We start from the raw sequence: 21,175 nt of genomic DNA on the forward strand, positions 1-21,175 counted from the left end.
ACACATAAGTTTCCACAGCTTAATTATAGCAAACCATTCATGGAAGGCAGATATCAGGAAGACAAGCAGAAGAGTTCACGAGGTTGTGTATTAGTATAAAGTGTCCATTTGTCTTTGGGAAGAAAGGCCTAGAATCTTAGATGATAAATCTGTTTTGTATACATACTTGCTATTTAACTTTAGTGGATGAACTGTACTATGATGCATTCTGTCTCTTAAGACTTACTTACGTTGAATTGAAGGATACAGCTTTTTTGTAAATGTGGATGATACCGAAATGGAAGGGCATTAAATTTTAGCATTAAATTTGTTCTGCAGCTATGCCTTGCATATTTATCCTTAACTTTATAATAAATGGGGGGCAACCAAAGCAGCATCTTGGATGAGAGGCTGGTCCATATCACATTTCTAAATATGGAAGCTTGAGTCTTCTAGTCAAACTGCTGTGTACCAACTACAAACACTGCAATTTGTTTATGTTCTCTCTTCAGATTTCTGAATACCGAGAGACTTAGTTTTTCAACATTTTATAGTTTTCTTTCTTTTTTTTTGGTCTTGCTGATTAAGTAAAGTTTCCAAAAAACATTGGTTTCTATCTAAACCAATTCTTTCATGAGTGAAATGCAGTTTCACTTGTGCAAAGTGGCTTCCATGAGATCTACCAGTTCTTCTTCGCATTACAGCTCCCTGTGTTATGCTAGAGGGTCTCCCAAACCTTAGGAAGGGTTTTTTCAGGCATTTAGGGGGCTTAAGCAAGGTTTGGAGGGAACAACCTGTTGTATAAGCAGGTTTACACTCATGCTTCTTTGGATCCAAACCATTACCACTACAGGCAATCAAAATTCACCCTTTCACTGACTTCTATCCATCAGTCTCACAAAAGAGAGGTTGGTTTAACTATAAATACATCTTGCATCCACATGCTTTCTTGAAACCTAAGTATACTGACAGAAGGGAAATGGAGGAGTTTAAGAAAAGTTGAGCAAACTATGACAGAAAGCTGTAATTGTGATTACTGACATACAGGCTAGTTTGTTTTTTTAATACCTAAAAAAAATCATTTGTGAACTATTTTTGTAAGTTTTAAGAGATGCGGGGAATATTTCAAACCTTTGTTTCTTGAAATAACTCTATTTCAAATATCTTTTTTGTTCCACCCAGGCAACAGTTAACCTGTTCCAGATGCAGCATGCCCAGGTTGTGTCTCTACCAGTTAACTGTCAGTCCCTCTGTGAGAGTGCCAAGCTTTATGACCCAGGACAGAAGTTCTCAGAATTTGTGAAGAATTTGCCAAAAGATGATGTTCCCATTGAATCGGGTTCCTTTGAAACTCAGAGCTCCCAGGTTGGAGGGTGAGAGCTCAGATACCATCTTCGCTTACTTGGCAGCAAATGTGAACAAAGTGCTAGAGGAATGTAGATAGAAAATAAAAGAGAGAAAGAACTTGTTACTTTAATAAGTCAGGCATTGTTGAAAAATGAATGGAAATGGGTCCTAAAAGACAGGTGACTTTTCATAGTGTAGAGCAGAGTTTAGTATTTGTTGTTGTTTTTTGCTGAGGATTTTTTTTTTCATTTAGCCAAAAAAAGAAAGATATGGAGAAGGTACTTCAGCTTGCACAAGTTCTTGGCTCTCACTTAAGTTCGTTGTCCAGCCATTTGCGGCAACAGTTGATGCTTATCACTATGTCTATTCTTGTTGCTGAGCATGAGAATTTGGGACAAGTGGGACTTGCAACAAAACACACTGCAGCATGAAGAATTCCTGGTCAGGATACTGCATTCTGTTACATCCTCTCTCCCCATTTTCCAGTCGTCGTCCTCCCACCAGAAAGTCAGCATTCTGTGGCTGTTGAAGATGCTCAGTCCTCACTGAGATGTTTTGGTAGTTCACCCCTAAAGGCTACTTTTAAAAATATTGTACATTAAACCTTGGGGTTTCCAGAAGTCTGCTAATAACCTCCTCTTTTGAGCATGGGTGGTGCCATTTAGATTACATAAGCAACGTTCCCTGTCTGAGTATTGGAAATAAGGGGGTAGAATGATGGAAGCAGTATTTGAAGTTAGGCCTGTGGGCTCTTATACTGCTTAACCTCTGCAAGACATTCATAAAAAGCCTGGAAATGTTTTATTCATAAAAACTTTTTTTTTGCAACATTTAATATCAGTATTAAGTCAGGTTTGGAACTTGATTAAATACAATTTTATGTTTTCCGTTTCAAAAAAGCTGAATATAAGAAAATGTAACTCTTTCAAAAGTTCTTAACGTAAAGCTTGAGGTTATAATAGCCAAGAAATTCAAAGTTAGTCTTGGGATACTTGTCTGTAGACTTCCTGCCTGTCATTAATTTGTCTTAAATCTATGCTCCAGCATTTCCAGAGATAAAAGGGACTTTCACATGCACTTCAACTAAGTCATCCAAAGAGAGCACCTATTTTAGTCTTTTGTTTTGAGCTCTCTCGTGATAAATTACTATTATGATAGATAACTAAGTTGTTAAGGCTATTACTTAGGGAAACATGGGCAGCTTCTGTTGTGCTGGGAGGAGAAAGCTGATTAAGCATAGACTTCCTGCTGCTGAACATGACTAATAAGCTCTTTCTGCATTTGGATGTTGTGGATTTTTTTTATTATTATCTAAAATTAGGGTGCAAATATAAGAAGGCAGTGGAAGTTGCATTTGACAACTTAATTACAAAAGTCCCGTGCAGAATTGGTATGCCTTACACCTCAATTGCAAATTGAATCAATCAACTCTGCTGATGGATAAATGCTGTAAGCACCAAAAGCTTACATTTGAAAATAAAATACTGGATGAAACAAATTTCATCCTACCACAGAGAGTCCCACAACTAACTAATAAATATTATATGCCCTTGTTCTTTGTTCAAACACATACACTCATTTCATTTCAAAACAAGGCAAAAAAGCACAAAATCCAACTCAGGACATGCTCTAGTTGGACTAACCTGTCCCCTCCATCTACTATCTACTGTCCTGTGGGAACAATTCAGGAGATGGGGGCAGGCAAAGAGCCTTGGAGCCTGCTAGGGGGTGGATATTTCCAAAAATAAAAATGTGTTTTCCTCTCCCCAGGGTTTTCAGTAAACGATCAAACAATGTCCATGCATCACAAGGAAATTTATCCCAGTGCTCAGGAGATTTTCCCGCTCAGTTACTAGAAGACATCACAAGTCCAAGCTGTCATCGATCTCAAAAGATTGGAGAAAAAAGATCATCAAGCACCACAGATGTCTCTGGTAATATTTTAGTAGGTTTCTAAATCTTCATGGTAAAGTAGTCTTCCTTTAAAGGTCACTACAGTAACCCATTGCCAGTACTCAGATGGTTATTGTAATAAACAAAAGATCATAATTAAATTAAAACTTTTTAGGTTTTTGGGGTTTTGCTTTCTGTTTTGTTTTATTTTTCACTGATTTTTTATTTTAACAGTACTTATTTTGGCAAACCGGATAAAATATGACTAGAAGCTGAATAAGTTTGTTCTGCTTCCAGCACAAACCAAGCAGCAAATGTAGAAAATTGTTGAAATGCTTGTAATTTAATAGTACAAGGTTGGCTTTAATATTTTATTTTACCATTTGAGTTCATTCTTTTTCTTCTCTTACAGCTGTGCGTGGCCCCCCACCATTCAGATCCTGGTCAGTTGGTAACCAGAGTGGAGGAATGTGCAGTGATTCTGAAAGTGCAGGAGGAAGCAGTGAATCACGGTCTGTAGACTCTCCATCTGCAAGCCCAGGTACAGAGAATATTAATTTTCAAACACTAATAAATAGTATCTATTGGATGAAATTTCCAGTTTCAGCGGCAGTGGGCAGGGGAAGGCATAACTGCAGTGGACTGACAGACTACCATCTGGGGCAGAGGCTAGATGTTTGGCCCCTGTCCTCCATTTTAGTTGCCCCACTCTCTGATCTAGTAGTGCTGTTGTTGAAGGCCAGACCAGTTCATGCTGATCATGTGTAGCCATAGTGCATAACCAAAACTGGGATGGGTAATCTGGTTGGCCCTGACCTGACTTAGCTGTGCCTATGTTGGTAGTCAGTACAGCACCAGGCTTGACTGTGGGGGTCAAGTGGTGGCGTTGCTATTATCCATAGAAGCACCATCTCTTTTCCCAGAAAGCTTCGTTTTCTTGGGATGGACTTAGAGAGTCTGCATTGGTTTGGGGTCAGAGAAATGGACTGGGGGTGCTTCTAATTTATTAATTACCCTGTTACCCAGTAGCATCTCTGAGTTGGCTGTGATGGTCTCTGGTGTGGCGTTGGAGGACCCAAGGACAATAGACTTGGGTGACATCAATATCCACAGAGACTGCAGTTGGGCCAGCTTGGGACTTCATGGTATTGGTGACAGCCATGGGGCTGTGTCAACTGGTCATCAGTCCAGCACATTATGCAGGGCACACCCTTGAAGTTGTTTTTACCTCCAAGTGCTATAAGGGATGGACCAAAGATTGGGTGGTGTGTGTGTGTGTGTGTGTGTGTGTGTGTGTGTGTGTGTGCAACCTTGTCATAGTTGAACCATTATCTGGTAAAGTTTGAACTAGTGGTGACAGTTTCCCTCCCTGTAAGGGTGGTGGGCTCGTTCGGATGGCCCACCCTCAGAGGCTGATGTAACCTGAGGAGTTCCTGAATGCTCTGGAGGAATCTTTGGTATTCTGGGGAGCTTTGGGCTATGGAAAATCATGTGAAGACTAGAGTGCAAGTGGGGCAAGTCTCATTCTGAATCCAACTGAACACTGGCTAGTGCTCATAATCATGCCTACTATGTGGCAATGCAGATTGCGAAGAATACTAATTTTGTAGCTTGCGTTACCTCCTCTAGTAGCTGGTTGACAGTTTTATTGTGAACCATCTGAAAGTTACTGACTCCCATTGTGGGTCTGCTGTGACCAACTGACTACACCCTTTGAGGATAAAGTCACATGACTTTCAAGTGAACTTGACTCTTCACTTGTTGCAATTCTGGATGAAGTACCCAATGCCAAGATCAGTGATATCTTGTGGGATCAGTTTTAGCTTATGCAGGCAGATGATGTGGACAAGGTGTTGATGTTCACACACCCAACCACATGCCCTCTTGACCCCTGTCCCACCTGGCTTATTAAATATAGGAGATGGAGTTGCAGGAGGTCATACTTTCTGCCTTGAATGAGTTGCGGATGTGGCCTCTCCTATAGAAACCAGCCCTGGACCTCTTGGACTAGAATAACCATCAACCAGCTGCAAATACCCCCTTTGGGAATGGGGAATAGTAGAGAGAGTTGTGGTAGGGTATCACCTAGCATTCTTGGATGACAGATAGTTTAGATTTGTTTCAGTCTGGGTTCAGACCTGGTCATAGGACTGAATTTCCCTAACAGATGACCTTACAGAGAGCTGGACAAGGAGAGTTTGCCATTTCTCTTGCTTCTTGATCTTTCTGTGGCTTTTGATACCACTTACCATAGGAATAGGGAGCACTGTGATAGCACAGAGTAGCACTGAGATAGTGGGATTTTTTAGCCCCCTAGCGTTTATGGCCTAGTAAAATTATAATAATATTTTGAATGCCTTTATATACTTGTTTTTAACTGCTTTTGTAAAGAATTTCAATGTTTTATTTCATATATTTTGTAAACTACTTAGAGGTTTTCTGACATTCAAGCAGTATATAATTTTAAAATAAATAGATAGATAGAATTAAATAGGCAGCTTCTTTTAAAGTCTGAAAAAAGCCTTGCCTCTTTCATAGGGGACTTTAAAAGAAGGCTTCCCCGGACACCATCTACTGGTACCATGTCATCTGCGGATGATCTTGATGAAAGAGAACCACCTTCACCTTCAGACTCTGGTAATGTATCTTCATAATTGAATTAATAATTTGCTGCAAGTAGGCTTCATGGTATTAATCATATTTGGATGTCCTTCCCTGAGTTTTGTTAGAAGAGAGTAGGGAACCAGAGATAATTGGAATGTTTGCCTCGTCGGATCAAAGAAGTAGATTAGCGAATCCTCTCAGCTTAACATACACTAAGAACTGGAACTCTTTTCTCCAGTTTAGAAAAATTTAGGCTTAACTGCTTAGTTATAATGCCAATGTTTCTGCTAAATGCCTGCTTGATAGCAGAGTGGAAAATAGTAAGCAGCTTCTCTTCTGGCTTGCATGATGCATTGGCAGGAAACTTCAAAGCCCACCATATGTTTGAGCTTGTAGAAATGCATGACTGGACAAAGGTTATTCCCCCCCCCCAAAACAGAAGTACAAGATTGGGAGCTATTCCATATAATTATTAAATGATTCAAATTGTTCCTCAGCCCTTCTAAGGCTGCAATCTTCTACATGCATGCTCAGGATTATGGTCTCATGTTAAGGCCTCATTTCAGAGTATCTGAGTGGAAACATGCAAATATATTAGGAGGTAGAAAAGTGTGAGTGTGTATGTGTGTGTACCCACACAAAGATGTCTTTTTTATTTCCCTTGGTACATTTTTTAAAATATACAATTCAGAGCTAGTCCTGTACAGTCAACGACCATTTCACTGCTGTCACTGCTTGCAAAGGAGTGACAGATGGGAGGCCCCACTCACCTGTCAAAATGGCCCACAGGCAAGCCATTACAGTATTGTATATTCTTACAGTAGTGACCCCTGGGTGTCGTTTTATGTAACCAATAAACATATTGCAGTGTATAAAGAACTTGTTTTTCTATTATGCCATTCCCCCCCCCCCAGTACATTAAAGAGCTAATAACAGAATTTGTGTTCTAAGGTTTGAATGATCTAGCATCTGAAATGACCAGTTCACCTGGACCTTTTCGAAACACGATTCTATCTAAGGCAGCACAAACCCACAAACTGCGGAAGCTGAGAGCTCCGTCTAAATGCAGAGAATGTGATAGTCTGGTGGTATTTCATGGAGCAGAGTGTGAAGAGGTAAGAAATTCAAGCATTGTTTGGCTTCCTTGGGGGAGGCTTTGTTGCTGCAGTCAGATCATGTGAAAATTTTGCTCTCTGCAGATTAAAGGGCTTCTTTCAGTATGAGGTGCTCTAGAGATGTGAGGTAACTGATTTGAAGCAACCAGTGCTGGTGTCAGGGCATTTTGCGCCTTAGATGAACTCCCAAGTTGCTGCTCCCCTCTTCACTCATGACCAATTGAATGGCTCAAAGCCCACCCCACCCCCAAAAAAAACCTCTGCTAGGTTATCCAGGCTTCAACCTGGAGCTCATTGAGACTAAGACCCAAAGTACATGTTAAATGGGAAGTCCATTATAGGTTCTTGTGATTTTTAAAAAATGCAGCTTTGGGGGTTGCCAAGTGGATTGAAGTAGTGACATGTTTTCCTGTGTAGAGATAAGCACTATGTGGGGGGAAAATGTCAAGTGCAACACAAATGCCTGTTAAGTTTATACATAAGTCAACTGGAAACTTGTTCACCATTTGGCTCTTGCCCATCTTGGCTGATTAAAGCTGCATGAGCAAAACTGAGCCCTCTCCTTATTGTCGTGATTAACGAAGCTTTGGCAGAGAGGTCAATGCTTGTATTTTGGATCTGCCCATTTTAAGAGCCTATTGGACTCAGCCGATCTAAAAATTATCTGCCCTTTTAAGTTTTAGGGCAAGATTCTGTTGCTCTGCTATCATTTTGAACTGGGTTTGAAAGGACCTTTATTTCTGTTACATTTCCTCTAGTGTTCACTTGCCTGTCACAAGAAGTGCTTGGAGACTTTAGCTATTCAGTGTGGACACAAGAAACTCCATGGAAGACTTCATCTATTTGGAGTTGAGTTTACGCAAGCTGCTAAAAATTCCCCAGACGGCATCCCCTTCATCATAAAAAAGTGCACCTCTGAAATTGAAAGCCGAGCCCTAAATGTAAAGGTAAATATTTAGTGAATAGATGAATCAACACCCTTATCTTTAATTTAGCTTACCTTTTGGTTTTGCAAGTACTTACAACTTTTCCTTATATAAAAGGGTATATATCGTGTGAATGGAGCCAAATCAAGAGTTGAAAAGCTTTGTCAAGCTTTTGAAAATGGAAAGGACTTGGTGGAATTATCTGAACTCTATGCACATGACATAAGTAATGTTCTTAAATTATATCTTCGCCAGGTAAATATGCATAATTCTCTTGTTTCATCTGACTAGCAAATTAAGTATAAATGGGAGGCTTTCTGTTTTTTAGTCTTTCATATGTCTGAATTTTGAGACACTTGGTGGGAGGATTCATCTTTGAAGCTGCTGCTTACTTGTTACTTACACCCAGTGGATAGGGAAAAGGGGCAAGTAATACTCCTAAAATGGTTAAACTTTTTTGTCTCTGAGCCAATGAAATTGCTCCCTACTAGCTTATGGGGAGACATAGTGCTGGGTCCTAATTCCGACGTATTAACCATATAAATGTTAGATTTTTAATACTTTGTATTAATGCTAGGTTGCAAATTAGCTTCAGTTTTTTTAAAAAAAACTAAGCTGTATTTTTGTAGCTTCTTTTTAAGTAAAACCTGAAAGTTCCACTTATGGTGTCAGGTGCTGCACAGCATAGCAGGAGTGTACTTTAACCATTTGTTTTAATGGGAGACTTCCAGAACTCCCACCTAGAAGCAGAATACAAATAATATTTGAAAATAAAATAAATGAGAACCTTGAATGCCAGAATAAATGTGGATACTTCCTCTTTTTCCTGTATTACTAAAAATATAGTGGAAATTTGTTGAGGTCTGCTTGCGAAGCTGATTTTTGTGTGACTTGATCCTAGACATCTGTTGGAAACTTGTAATTAAGATATTTTGGGCCACTATGAGAAAACACTTGTCTTAAATTGCATTTGTTGTGCCACTAAAGCCAACATCACTAAAATCAGGCAACAAATTTGACTGGCTGTGGATTTTGGGGAGATTATTTAACAAGCTGAGATGTTGAAGCAGGTTGATTCCGCCACCCAAGAAGCATTCTAATCCTTCAGAAAATGTTCCTTGAGAAGCAAGTTGTAATAGGCTGAAAGCACTTGCCTTTTTGCCAGTGAAGCTGTTTTGACATTTTGCATGGGCCACAGGCGATACCTAACTTTGCTGAAGGTCAAGTGAGAATGCTGTTTGCCCATACTCAATATGAAAAGGGTATTCTATATTCTTGAATCAGTTACAAGGGTTTGGTTTGATGGGGTAGTTTAAATTTAACAGCAAGTGTACTGAAAAAGACTGTTTTCTCTCTGTTCTCTATACCCTATCTGTGGGTGTCTGGTAGGTACACAGAAGAGGAGACTTGCCAGTCTCTTTGATGTTGTAAAAGGACAGACTAGTGTCACTACCTCTGGGACTCTGGTTGCTGTATTCCTCTTTTTAAAATATATACTATTAGTGAACAATTTAAAAAACTAACATTTCTGTTAATTTGGATTTCTTACTTTATCAATAAATACCACCTCATTTGCTTTCAGTATCTTACTTACGCAGAGGCTAAGTGACATCAGTAAAACTAAAGCTCAGAAGCCTCTCAAAAAAGAAAAGGAACTAGACTAGACATCAGGAAGTAATAGGAAGGAAACAGTTGAATTGAGCTAAAATCGAAGCCTGAAATTTCTGACGTTCTTTCCCTCAGCTCCCTGAACCTTTGATTTTGTTTCGGCTTTATAATGAATTCATTGGCCTTGCAAAGGAGAGCCAAAGTATTAATGAAGAACTGGATATGAAACGGATGAGCCCCAGGTCCAAAAAAAGACAGTCAGTGTGTATTGAACTGAATAGGATCATTCTTAAAATCAAAGATCTACTGAAACAGCTGCCTGCACCAAACTATAACACACTCCAGTTTCTTTTAGGTCATCTGTACAGGTAAGGGAACTTCAACTCAGCCTGTACATATACATTCAGAAATATGCCTTTAGATTTTTGTTGTGTTCCTAGCTGGTGGTGTGAACATATTAATATTAATGAGGCTTAATATTTCCTTCTCTCTTTTTCAACTTGTCAACACTAATTGGATGATGATGATTAATAGTGAAATTAATGTGGAGATTTGAGTAGTGTTGGTTTTGTAGTGAATGTACCATGTTGGGTTCATAGCAATGTTCAAAAAGCCTCTCTGTATTTTGTTCTTTTATGCAGGGTTACTGAGCAATCCGATGAAAATAAAATGTCTGCCAGCAACCTTGGTATTATATTTGGCCCAACTCTGATCAGGCCACGTCAGACAGATGCTACCCTTTCTCTCTCTTCACTTGTGGACTACCCATATCAGGCCCGGGTAGTTGAGCTCCTTATTACATATTATGAGAAGATCTTTGATATTTCGCCGCAGCCTTTATCACCTGCACCTCGGTTAGAAGACAGTGCTGCTTGCGCTAAAAGTATTTTAACAGCTGAAGATAGAGATCCATATCAGCAACGAAAAACGTCGCCCTGTGTTGCTGTGAAAGAAGTGAGTGTCTGCTGTGAAACAATAACTTTCATTTACTGCATTGAACTTGTGCTAGTGTATTCAGCCAATTTTTAATATTGCTGTTATTGACAGAGCATCCAGTTGGTCCAAAATGAGAGGAAGGATTCAGAGGCTAGTATATCATTTGAAGAACCAGATGGCAACAAAGACACCCACCAGAATTCTGATGCATTAGTGACAGGTTAGTGTTTTGCATTTCTACAGTACAATAGATGGATAGAAAAATGAAGCAGAACTTTTATTCACGTGTTCACTGCATGTCATTCTTCATTAAAGGGACAAGTATTGACATTTGTTATGGAATCCATAGAGCAGATTGAAAATGCATCGGGCTTATAGTCACTATCAAACTAGGCTTTCCTGTTGAGATTTAACTGCTTATGTTGCTGGCTGTGTTCCTATTCCCTAGAATGGAACTCCAAACTTGGACCTAAACAGAGTCTTGGCAGAAGGAATTCTCCTTCAGAACCCTCTCCTGTCTCAGTCTTAGAAAACCACATTGCACCAGCAAAAGAGCCAGGTCAGTTTCCTGAATTGCAAGTATTCATACAGCTATCTTGCTATCCTTCAGGTTCCTGTATGTTCAGGTACAAAAGAAACCTTTCATTATTACGACTTCTGTTGGTGCAATGAAAAGAAGCCAATTCTTAGTTGACAGCTTACTGTCTCAGCACATCACGTGTGTTTAAAAAGCACATTGTTATGAAGCCTTTCCAAAGGGTGGTTATGCTGCTTTTGAGTTATTGGCCATGTTTGGACAGTCAGGTCTCAGTTCAATAAGTGGAGATGTGAACGAGCTTCATCTGTCTACATTCAGCTGTTCTACTCAACCCTTTACAAGAAAAGGGAAACAAGACAGGAAACTGCTGTTAGCCATAGCTTCCCATTACATCCTAACAGCAAGCAAGCCTGAAAATGAAGCCATGGGTTAAAGTTGGCTTCCATATCCTGATTCGTTTAGACAACATTAATCATAATTGACAGTTCAAACATAACAGGAAACTGTTTTTCAGTGAAAAAATGCCTTGAGTTCCCTCAAGTAACAGAAACCTAAAGCTAATTTGCTTTGTTTAAGTAGATAAAATGTATGTAATTAAGAACTGTGCAACACAAAGGCATATATAGGCCTATGAATAAGAGCATGGGTAGGCAAACTAAGGCCTGAGGGCCAGATGTGGTTCAATTGCTTTCTAAATCCGGCCTGCGGATGGTCCGGGAATCAGCATGTTTTTACATGAGTAGAATGTGCCCTTTTATTTAAAATGAATCTCTGGGTTATTTGTGGGGACTGCCTGGTGTTTTTATATGAGTAGAATGTGTACTTTTATTTAAAACACATCTCTGGGTTATTTGTGGGGCATAGGAATTCGTTCATATTTTTTTCCAAAATATAGTCCGTCCGTCCCCCCAAGGTCTGAGGGACAGTGGACCGGCCCCCTGCTGAAAAAGTTTGCTGATCCCTGAATAAGAGTATAGTAAGAAGTATAGTAAGAGACCTGTTGGTTCAGACCAAAGACCCATCTAATCTAGCATTCGTTTCTCAAAGTGGTTGACCAGATGTTGATGGGAAGCCTGCAAGCAGGCCATGAGTGCAATAGCACTCCTCCTCCTTGTGAATCCCAGCAACTGGTGTTCATAAGCATACCGCAAATTGTATTTAGAAACACACTGGAGGTCGCGGTTAGCTATGACATACATGCCTAGTAGCCATTATCAGCCTTATTCCTCCCCCCCCCCCATGAATTTGTCTAAAGCCCTTTTTGAAACAATTCAAGTTCGTAGCCTACTTGTGGTAGGAAATTCCATTGTTTAAGTATGCACTGTGTGAAGAAGTACTTCCTTTTTTTGTCTCATTAATCTTCTAACATTCAGCTTCATTGGATGTCCCTGGGTTCTAATATCAGGAGAGAACAAGGAAAACTCCCCACCCACTTCATAACTTTACATAAATAGACGTTTATCAAATACTTATTTTCTTGCATTATAGTAATGATACCCCTAATGTAAATAATCTTGTGAGTGAGGGATAACAACCATTTTTTCACTCCGTTTGAAAGAGAATAATATGGAGAGAGATAAAAATCCAAAGCAGCTGTTTAAAGCAGTATATTTATACTTGCTGGCCCGATATATTTGTCTTGTATTAGCTTTTTCCTGAGGTCTGTAAAAAGGCTTCCTTCCTTCCTTTCCCAGAAGAGACCTTTGATTCTTCCCAGGCTGATTTATCCTAACTATTGGGTTGTTCTTGTGAAAAATTTGATAGAAATAGGACTAAGATTTCTTTTTGATTCATATCCAAAACTCTTTAAATGGAAGCTTCACCCATGGCTTATATAGTACTATAATCCTAAACTGTAGGTATGCATACAGGTACAAATCTGGGTGATTGGGTTCTGCAGTCTTTAATGCAAACTGTTCTACTTAAACTGACTATGCAAGTCCTTAGTCTGCCTTATGGAGTAATAACAGCCAGCAGGAAGATAAAAAGTCTCTTTGTGGCCTGCAGGTGTCAAATCCTTTGAAACAGTATGTCTGGCACTTTTTATTTTATTTATAAAAATATTTAAATACCGCTGTATCATAAAAATAGATAACAGCCATTTGCAACAATATTGAAACATAAAATCAAACAATAAAATCACAAAAAGTTAAAAACAAAAAGAAATTAAAAGCAAACTTTTAAAATAGCCTGGAATTAATATGGTCTTGAATATAATGGCAATATTGGTGTTCTCTGCTTATTCTCTGAGAGGTGTGATCTTCTAAAATATACTTAGTTGCATTTAGAGACCAGTTTGATTTCTGGCTAATGTTATTCAAAGTTAATGCTTTCTCTTGGCAAACTGACAGTCAAAATAAATGTTTTTCTTCCTTAGGCAATGCTGTGGCTGCAGTTTCAGATCCAGATAATGAGCAATCTCACCCTCAAGTTGAAGATGGTGTTAAAGCCAGTCACCTTTTAAGACCGAATCGTCAAATAACCAAAGTTCATTTACGCACTCATAGGACAAAGCCAGTTGTTCGTCCTGTGAGTTTACCTCTAGGTCAAATGCTTCCTCCCTGTGTTTTGAATGAGAGAAACTCACGAAATGCAGGTCTAAGTACAGAAAATATTGGCAGAAGTCCTGTAATTGAAGAAGTTTCTGAGACGCAGCCACTTCCAGCTGTAAATGCCGGCTGTAGGCTTTCTTGCTTTGACCCACAGACTCTGAAAAAAACTTGGGACAAGCAATATAAGCAGTATGAAATGACTGCAAGGACAGCAATGATTGTGACTAACATACCCCAGGAGAACCGAACACATGACACTGTAAACTCAAGTGCCTTAACTACACATAGCAACCTTGCTAGCAACTCAGTAAATGCCATACTTCCCAATAAGCCATATACGGTACCTGTCAGGGCTGCAAGGGCAACAGCAGAAGGGCATTCCTCAGACTCTAATACGCTTGCTGCTTTCAGAACACCGAGAACTTTGCAACCACCACCAGGGACATTCTATAAGCCACCACCCATCAGTAAGGCCAAACAGAGCGATGAGAGTTTGGCACCCAAACCATGTGCAGCAGTCGTCAGAGATGAGACTCCACAGCTAGTTGTGAACCCTGGGCTTGTCCAAGGCTCCTTGGGCTCCTCTGGCCAACATGCAAAGCAACAAAAACCCACTTCTGAAGCTCTTTCCCCTACAGACTTGAAGCCCACCTACCAGAGATTAAGGCCAAAAAGGATGCAAGAACTAGAACACAGGGAAGCTCACTTTGTATAGGGTAACAACTGCTATACAACCTTTCAATGGGGAACTTATTTTATTTTATTTTATTTTTGGTAGAGGATTTCATCTTCGTGCCATACATTGGAATTATTTTTATATATGCCTGTATAGACTTTTAAAAATATGGGATGTGTTTAAAAAAGAAAAGAAAAAAGCTGTGAAGAACCATGAAGTTATTTTTTTCATTCATTAGATTTTTCTCTGAGAGTATTTAAATGCATTCCAAATATAGAAAAAGTTAATAAGGAGGCACATTCAAAAGCCCTATAATCAAATTTCATGTGTGGAATTGTATTATTGCTTGTGAAAGGCAATTTATTATGCATGGGTGCAGCAATGAAAGTGGCCACTTTCTCAGAGTAAATGATTTGTCAAGACTGCAGGGTATATGAAATACAGCTACTTTAATTTAAGAATAAACCAAAGCTTGAAGCAGTGCTCTAAGTGTCTGTAATCAGTTCCCTCCCCCTGACTCTGTGCAATGAAATGCGCCTGAATAGATTATGTACTGGCCAGCATGGCCTTTATATATTGTGTGTGAATATACATATATAGTTTTATATACCAATTGATTTTTTTTTTACTATCTATGTTGTTGCTTAAAAGTTGTTTGTACAGGAAAGATGCATTATTAAGCTTTACTATAAAGATATTTAAAAAGTGTTCTCATCCAGTTACCAAGTGGTTTAAATGCACAAAACCTAGCTGGCTTATTGCCTTTCAGTTGAAAATAATGTGGAAGTTCCTTGTTACTAATAAGCTATCATTTCCCCCTTACAGTAGGAAGCTCCTTTTATTGCTTGGTATAGATGAAGAATATAGGTCTGAGATTTAGTGAAATAGATAAAAATAACCAAAAAGCCAGCATTTAGTAAGTGCATTGAATGGTTTTTCACTCTGTATTAAATTGTTTTTATATGTACACTGTTGCTTAAAAAAATATACATTAACATGTTAATGTTTCACTGACTCCATGTATTCTATTATGCTTCATCTTACTGTATATAGAGCCATTTACATGTTAATATAATATACCATGTATCAATATATACACTCAAGTTTCTTTAAAGTTATTTGTACAGATTGGTTTGTATTTCTGTTGCACATTAAAATGTTGGTAATGTTATGAGTAAATCTTAAAAGACAACAGTAAATGGTGGGGGTTACTTTCTTTTAACAAATCTGCTTTTAGACAGATATTTCAAAATGAAAAGGGGTGGATGTCAGTATTAAATTAATGGTGTATAAAACCTTTATTTCAGGGGTGGGGAACCCCCAGCCCATAAGCTGGAGAGCTCAGCAAGATTTTATCCAGCCTCTGGAGGCCCTCCCAACCATCAAGTCTTCAGTACGGCCTGAGGGAGAGCATCATTTATGATGCTGGTAGACAGCCTGTCTATGGTGGGCTTTAGGTTTTCCTGACATACTGATGAAAAACAGTATTCTTCTGGAGGAAAGGGGTTATTGATATGATGTAATGGCCTGATTATGCTTGTGGATATTGCTGCAGTAGTTCAATGTAGCATGTATGTTGTTTCCTTCTGTGCTGTTACATTTGTTATAATTTGTTTCTGCATACCTGCATTTAAGAAGTTGGTACTCTCAAGACAGATGTGGCCATACATATTGTCCCGCTTTAGCCCTAAATGGCTTATCACTTCTGAAGTAGGCAAAAGGAAGTGGCCAAGCAGGATGCGGCTTCCATGAGTTATTTTATTGGAGTTATTTGTGCTCCCCCATTTGCAAAATAGTTCCAAGGTGGCTTGGAACATAAAAATGCAAAACAATAAAAAGCAGGAGATAAAATGCAAATGCTTTCTAAAAGCCAGCTGAAAACAGAAGGACTGCCTGAATGACAAGGTTATTGGGTGGTAATGTCTGTGAAGTGCTGATAGTTTGGGTGTTGCTGTTGAAAAACTGTTTCTTTGGTAGCCACCTACTACCATTTAGCTACCTATGTGCCACTTTTCACATGGGTTGAAGCTTGTGAATCCTTTACAGATAAATAATCACGCATTTCACCATAGTCTAGCCTAGACTATGTTAAGAATATGCATAACTAGCCAGACCATATTGGTCAAGGAAGGGGTATAGGTGGAACACCAAGGTAAGTTGATGAAATGCATTCTGAACTACTGATACCACCTGAACACATCCAAAATTAATTATAGATGTAAAAGCATTCTCAAGCTGTGCATTTGCAACTTAATTTACCCTGTGGTAATAGCCCTCTCCCAGGAGCTTTTTTAGTAAGAGGGTGGCACCACGGCTTGGCAGGGGAATTACACTGAATATTTGCCATCTGTTTTCACAAACTAAGATTTAAAAAGGCCCTCTGAATATGTAGAACACCTGCAACAGCAGAGAATGTGAATACCATAAGGCACACAGGACCCGATAGAGATTGAGGCAATTCTTTAAGCATTAGTTCAATTGAAGCAATATGACAACCCCTCAATCACGCACATCAAGTCAGCTTTCTGATGCTATTGCATATCTGCAGTAATTCAATCAGATAATGCATGTCAATGTGATTGTCATGAGTTCCTTTATTTGCAAAGCAATATAGATTTCTTCATAAACCATGCAGCCTGTGGTATCTATCCCCAGCCAAAAGGCCTTGTTGAAAATGGAGTATGACTAGTTAAGAAACTACTCCCCACTCCGGGGGGGGGGGGAATAGTGACTGACTCAAATTTATTTGACCTTTCTCAATTACAGGGTTAGTTCCATGCAACACTGCATTTCCTCAACAAGCAGCTTTGAACAGAAAGCTCAAAGCACTGATTGGACACCAATCACAATCGGGACTGACATTCTGTGACTTGTCAGTTGTTGCAAACTCTTCTGCACTAAGATTAAGTTATTAAAATGTGTGTGGTTGGTTAATGTGCAAGATTCATACAAACCAACTGTTAGTTTTAGTGAGTTTGGTGTACTTTTTCACAGCTGGAAAACATTACCTTTATTATGACTTGAAATCATCTTGCTGTACAATGTACTATATAATATCCATATAGTGTGAATGTATGGGCTACACTTTCAGATTGTAGTTACAGCTAAGTTACACCCTTCAGTGAAATTTATTTCAAAAATACTTTTTCCCATATAAAGATCTGTGTGTAGGGAAAAATTTGAACTAACTGCAGGGAACGGAAATAAAGTATGTTGCACCAATGTAAATACAGTGGTACCTCGCAAGACGAATGCCTCACAAGACAAAAAACTCACTAGACGAAAGGTTTTCCCTTTTCGATTTGCCTCGCAAGACGAATTTCCCTATGGGCTTGTTTCGCAAGACGAAAACGTCTCGCGACTTTGTTTCCTTTGTCTAAAAACAAAGACATGTTTTGTTTATAAAGTTAATTTATTTTCCCTTCAATTTTTGAACTGCTCTTTACAGTATGTGTGACTTTAAAGAGCAGTTAATAAACTGTTGTTGTACCAAATTTGGCTTTGTTTGGACTTTTTTTGACCATAGGAACGCATTAATTGATTTTCAATGCATTCCTATGGGATTTCGTGATTCGCAAGACGAAAAATTCGCTAGACGACAAAACTTGCGGAACGAATTAATTTCGTTTTGCGGGGCACCACTGTATCAGCACTAGACAGGGCTTTTGTGTCAATCAATGGGCTGTGTCACCAAAGAGCCAGCAGTTTTGCCAAAAAAATTTTTGAAAAACTGAGTACTGTATTCTACAGTGTAACCTTTATTAAGAACAGGAGCTAGAAGAGGGAAACACTGAAACCCTTGGTAAAGGGTAAAGGGACCCCTGACCATTAGGTCCAGTCGCGGATGACTCTGGGGTTGCGGTGCTCATCTTGGTTTATTGGCCAAGGGAACTGGCGTACAGCTTCCGGGTCATGTGGCCAGCATGACTAAGCCGCTTCTGGTGAACCAGAGCAGCGCACGGAAATGCAGTTTACCTTCCCACCGGAGCGGTACCTATTTATCTACTTGCACTGTGACATGCTTTTGAACTGCTAGGTTGGCAGGAGCCAGGACCAAGCAACGGGAGCTCACCCCCTTGCGGGGATCTGAACCGCCGACCTTCTGATCGGCAAGTCCTAGGCTCTGTGGTTTAACCCACAGCGCCACCCGCGTCCCAGTTGAAACCCTTAGTACATTCAGAGTAATCTGCCCTGTAACTATATTTAACTCAAAATCACATAAAGTAGAGTAACAGAATTTAGACTAAAATTTAAAAGCTTTATTGTAGGAAGCTCACATTGAAGCATGTATTCTCCTAAATATGCACCCATTAGATGGCAAAACACATCTCTCTCCTGCATCTGATGGGAAAAGCAAATTCTAGCAACCAACTGTAAACTTCTTGGTGAATATGCTGGTATAAAATACTGTCTGTGTACATGGTAAGAAGGTAAGTAAAGCTTAACAGAAGTAGAGTGACTTTACTAAGCTTCAGGAAAGGTCTGAGATAAGGCTAGAATCCCATTCTCTTGCACCCTTAGTCCAATTTTCCAGCCAGTAAGCTACAGTCTAGCCACATTAATAAGTCAGAAGGAAGCCTGCAAATAATATTAAAGAAAATACATGAAAAGGGGGCCTTGTCCAAAAGGAAGAGCTCTGATTTTCAGTCCAGTCCATTGGGAGAAAGGGTCACTGGTGAAGTTTCTGAAACCTGTTGTTTGCCATCTCCTTAGTTCTTGAGTTTTCTGCCTTGTTACTGAACATAATAGTCCCTTTTGCTTTGCTCAATTTTTTTCCATCCCATTTTCCCAACTTTGGTGTGCTCTAGGATTGGCTCCCCAGCCTCAGGGGCTCCTCTTTGTTTGTTTAATGTATTCATATCTCGCATTTTCCTCCAAGGAGCTCAATGTGCTCCTCATTTAATCCCCACAACAACCCTGTGAGGTAGGTTAGGCTGAGAAGTAAAGGACTGGCAGAAGGTCAAGTCTTAACACTGTTGTAATAGGGTTTCAGGTTCCTTTAGCTCTGCTAAATCTGGACAACTCTCAACACAGAGATGTTATCATAGTTCGCTTGCCATTTTAACATTGCCATTACGTCAGCTGTGCAGGAACATGAGTGCCGGTGTGTGTTTAGAACTTGTGTGCTGTAGAGCTGGCACAACAAGCCACCGCTGTCAGATTTGCATGGTAATTACATTCTATATACTTAACACTGAACTCACCAAGTGCCTCTGAGACTTTGACGGGGTACTGGCTTCTATAACTTCCTGACCTAATTAGTCATGCCAAATGTGTGTGCGTGCTTGGTTTTGGGTTTTTCTTTTCTTTCCCTCCAGGGGTTTAGAGAGCTCCTGAAGCCATAGCCTCAAATAATATTTGTTAAAACACAACATTAGTTTGGATCTACAAATAAATATTATGAGAAGTCCGAACTTTTTCCAACATATGCGCTATGCAGTGTTTGTGTCTAATGCAATGGTGCTTAAACTCTGAAAACAGAGCTGCCCCACATGAAGCTGAGGATTAAAGCAATCTCCTTACAACTGAGCTGTATTATTTTGTAAGTGCTCACTGTTCCTGAGATGCATTCCTCTGCAGTCATGCTGGACTTCCTTTCAAAACCTCTTTCAGTTCTCACAGCAATGCAATGCCTTTGATGGAGATCTCATCACAAATGAGGTAAGCTTGAAGACAGTTTCTTGTCGTATTCCTAATTGGTGCACTCTTGTTTTTTTAAGACCCCTCATTTCTGTAATACGATGAGTGTCAAAACTGGATGTGTTTGGATTTTAACATATAAGGTACCATAAGCTGCTCTTAAATCTGATAACGAATAAAAATATATTTATAAAATCAAAATTGCAGTATAAAACAAAGATAAGAGCACTGTAGGCTGTTAAATCAGCCATCATGCAAGAGGTAAACATTCAAAACAAAACTGTATGCTTCATTTTGGTGTGACCAGGAAGAGTCATGTTTATGTATTTATATCTATAGGCCAGCTTTCTGTCTTACCCCTCTGAGTAAGTTGTTAAATAGACAAAACAGCTAACAAGTTTGATCTGAAATACAAAGAATGGATTCTGATCACCTACATATTTATTAGATGCTATTTATGGTGACCTCATCTAACAGCAGCAATTCCTCTATAACAGATTTGGTGAAAGAAATTTTCTTGGTCCTGGGAACGTAATTTGGGCATAGGACTAAAATACCTAGAATCATAGAATCATAGAGTTGGAAGAGACCACAAGGGCCATCGAGTCCAACCCCCTGCCAAGCAGGAAACGATTGCTCTATCTCATAATCCGACGTCGACCAAAGGGTAACGGCGGGGGTAGCCGAGTTTTTGGTAGCAGTCCTCCAAGGAGCAGGTTAACAACGAAAACCACTGATTTTATATGTATATATATATATATGTATGTAGCCAACTGCTGCCTTTTATATATATTTCAAAGCTTTTATATGTTATTTCCTCTTTTATGGTTTTATTTGCACAATGCCTAATAAAGGTTTGATAAGTAAGTAAGTAATTTGACTTTTGTATACGTCCTCCAAAAAAGAGCCTTGCCAACTAGATGGAAATCTCAGAAATCCATAGATGAATGTTTTTCAATACTGTACCAATGTTATTCAATACCAAGAGCACATCCAGAGAGTGCATCCAGTAGGACTTTTCTCTCTCTCTCTTTTCAATCCTTGGAACAATAGATCTACAAACCGTATCACAAACAGCTTTTAGATGGGGCCAGTTGTATAGTTCCCTGGGATGAATCCTAAAAGTGCTGCAGCACTTTTTGTTATATGAGTTCCCCATTGAGAAAGACACAAATCTCTCTAGACTTCAAATGGTCTTCACCTATGATTTATTAATAGCATTTAATGAATTTAATTTAGCATTTGAGTGTACAGCATACCTGAGAAGGTAAGGGTAGTGGCTGCCAAAAGCTGCCCAGTGCATCCTGGACCCAAGTTATGGCGTGAATCCAGGTGGTTTTGGCAACCTTTCCACACTAGTT

At 39.3% G+C, this 21,175-nt stretch overlaps 3 protein-coding genes across 6 annotated transcripts in view; all 3 read left to right on the top strand.

Moving 5' to 3' along the window:
* Positions 1–15,368, top strand: part of ARHGAP29 (Rho GTPase activating protein 29) — a 99,672-nt gene extending 84,304 nt beyond the window's left edge. For 3 of the 4 annotated variants that reach the window (XM_083510915.1, XM_083510914.1, XM_083510917.1), the window contains 12 exons: positions 1,162–1,352; positions 3,097–3,260; positions 3,632–3,760; positions 5,758–5,856; positions 6,775–6,938; positions 7,697–7,885; positions 7,982–8,119; positions 9,608–9,840; positions 10,114–10,426; positions 10,520–10,628; positions 10,857–10,967; positions 13,324–15,368. In XM_083510915.1, coding sequence (XP_083367041.1) covers positions 1,162–1,352; positions 3,097–3,260; positions 3,632–3,760; positions 5,758–5,856; positions 6,775–6,938; positions 7,697–7,885; positions 7,982–8,119; positions 9,608–9,840; positions 10,114–10,426; positions 10,520–10,628; positions 10,857–10,967; positions 13,324–14,213 — 2,730 coding nt within the window. In that variant the 3' untranslated portion in view covers positions 14,214–15,368. The remainder of the gene's footprint in view (positions 1–1,161; positions 1,353–3,096; positions 3,261–3,631; positions 3,761–5,757; positions 5,857–6,774; positions 6,939–7,696; positions 7,886–7,981; positions 8,120–9,607; positions 9,841–10,113; positions 10,427–10,519; positions 10,629–10,856; positions 10,968–13,323) is intronic. The other variant, XM_083510916.1, reaches the window with a different exon arrangement.
* The window catches only part of LOC310710274 (uncharacterized protein), a 982,430-nt gene that overhangs the window by 210,089 nt on the left and 751,166 nt on the right, over positions 1–21,175 (top strand). The window lies entirely within an intron of this gene.
* Positions 19,541–21,175, top strand: part of ABCA4 (ATP binding cassette subfamily A member 4) — a 103,079-nt gene continuing 101,444 nt past the window's right edge. The window contains exon 1 of the mRNA XM_083510878.1: positions 19,541–19,835. The gene's annotated coding sequence lies outside the window, so the exon portion shown is untranslated. The remainder of the gene's footprint in view (positions 19,836–21,175) is intronic.

The sequence above is a fragment of the Podarcis liolepis genome (genome assembly GCF_965112155.1).
Source record: "Podarcis liolepis genome assembly, chromosome: 6".
Taxonomy (NCBI): Eukaryota; Metazoa; Chordata; class Lepidosauria; order Squamata; family Lacertidae; genus Podarcis; species Podarcis liolepis.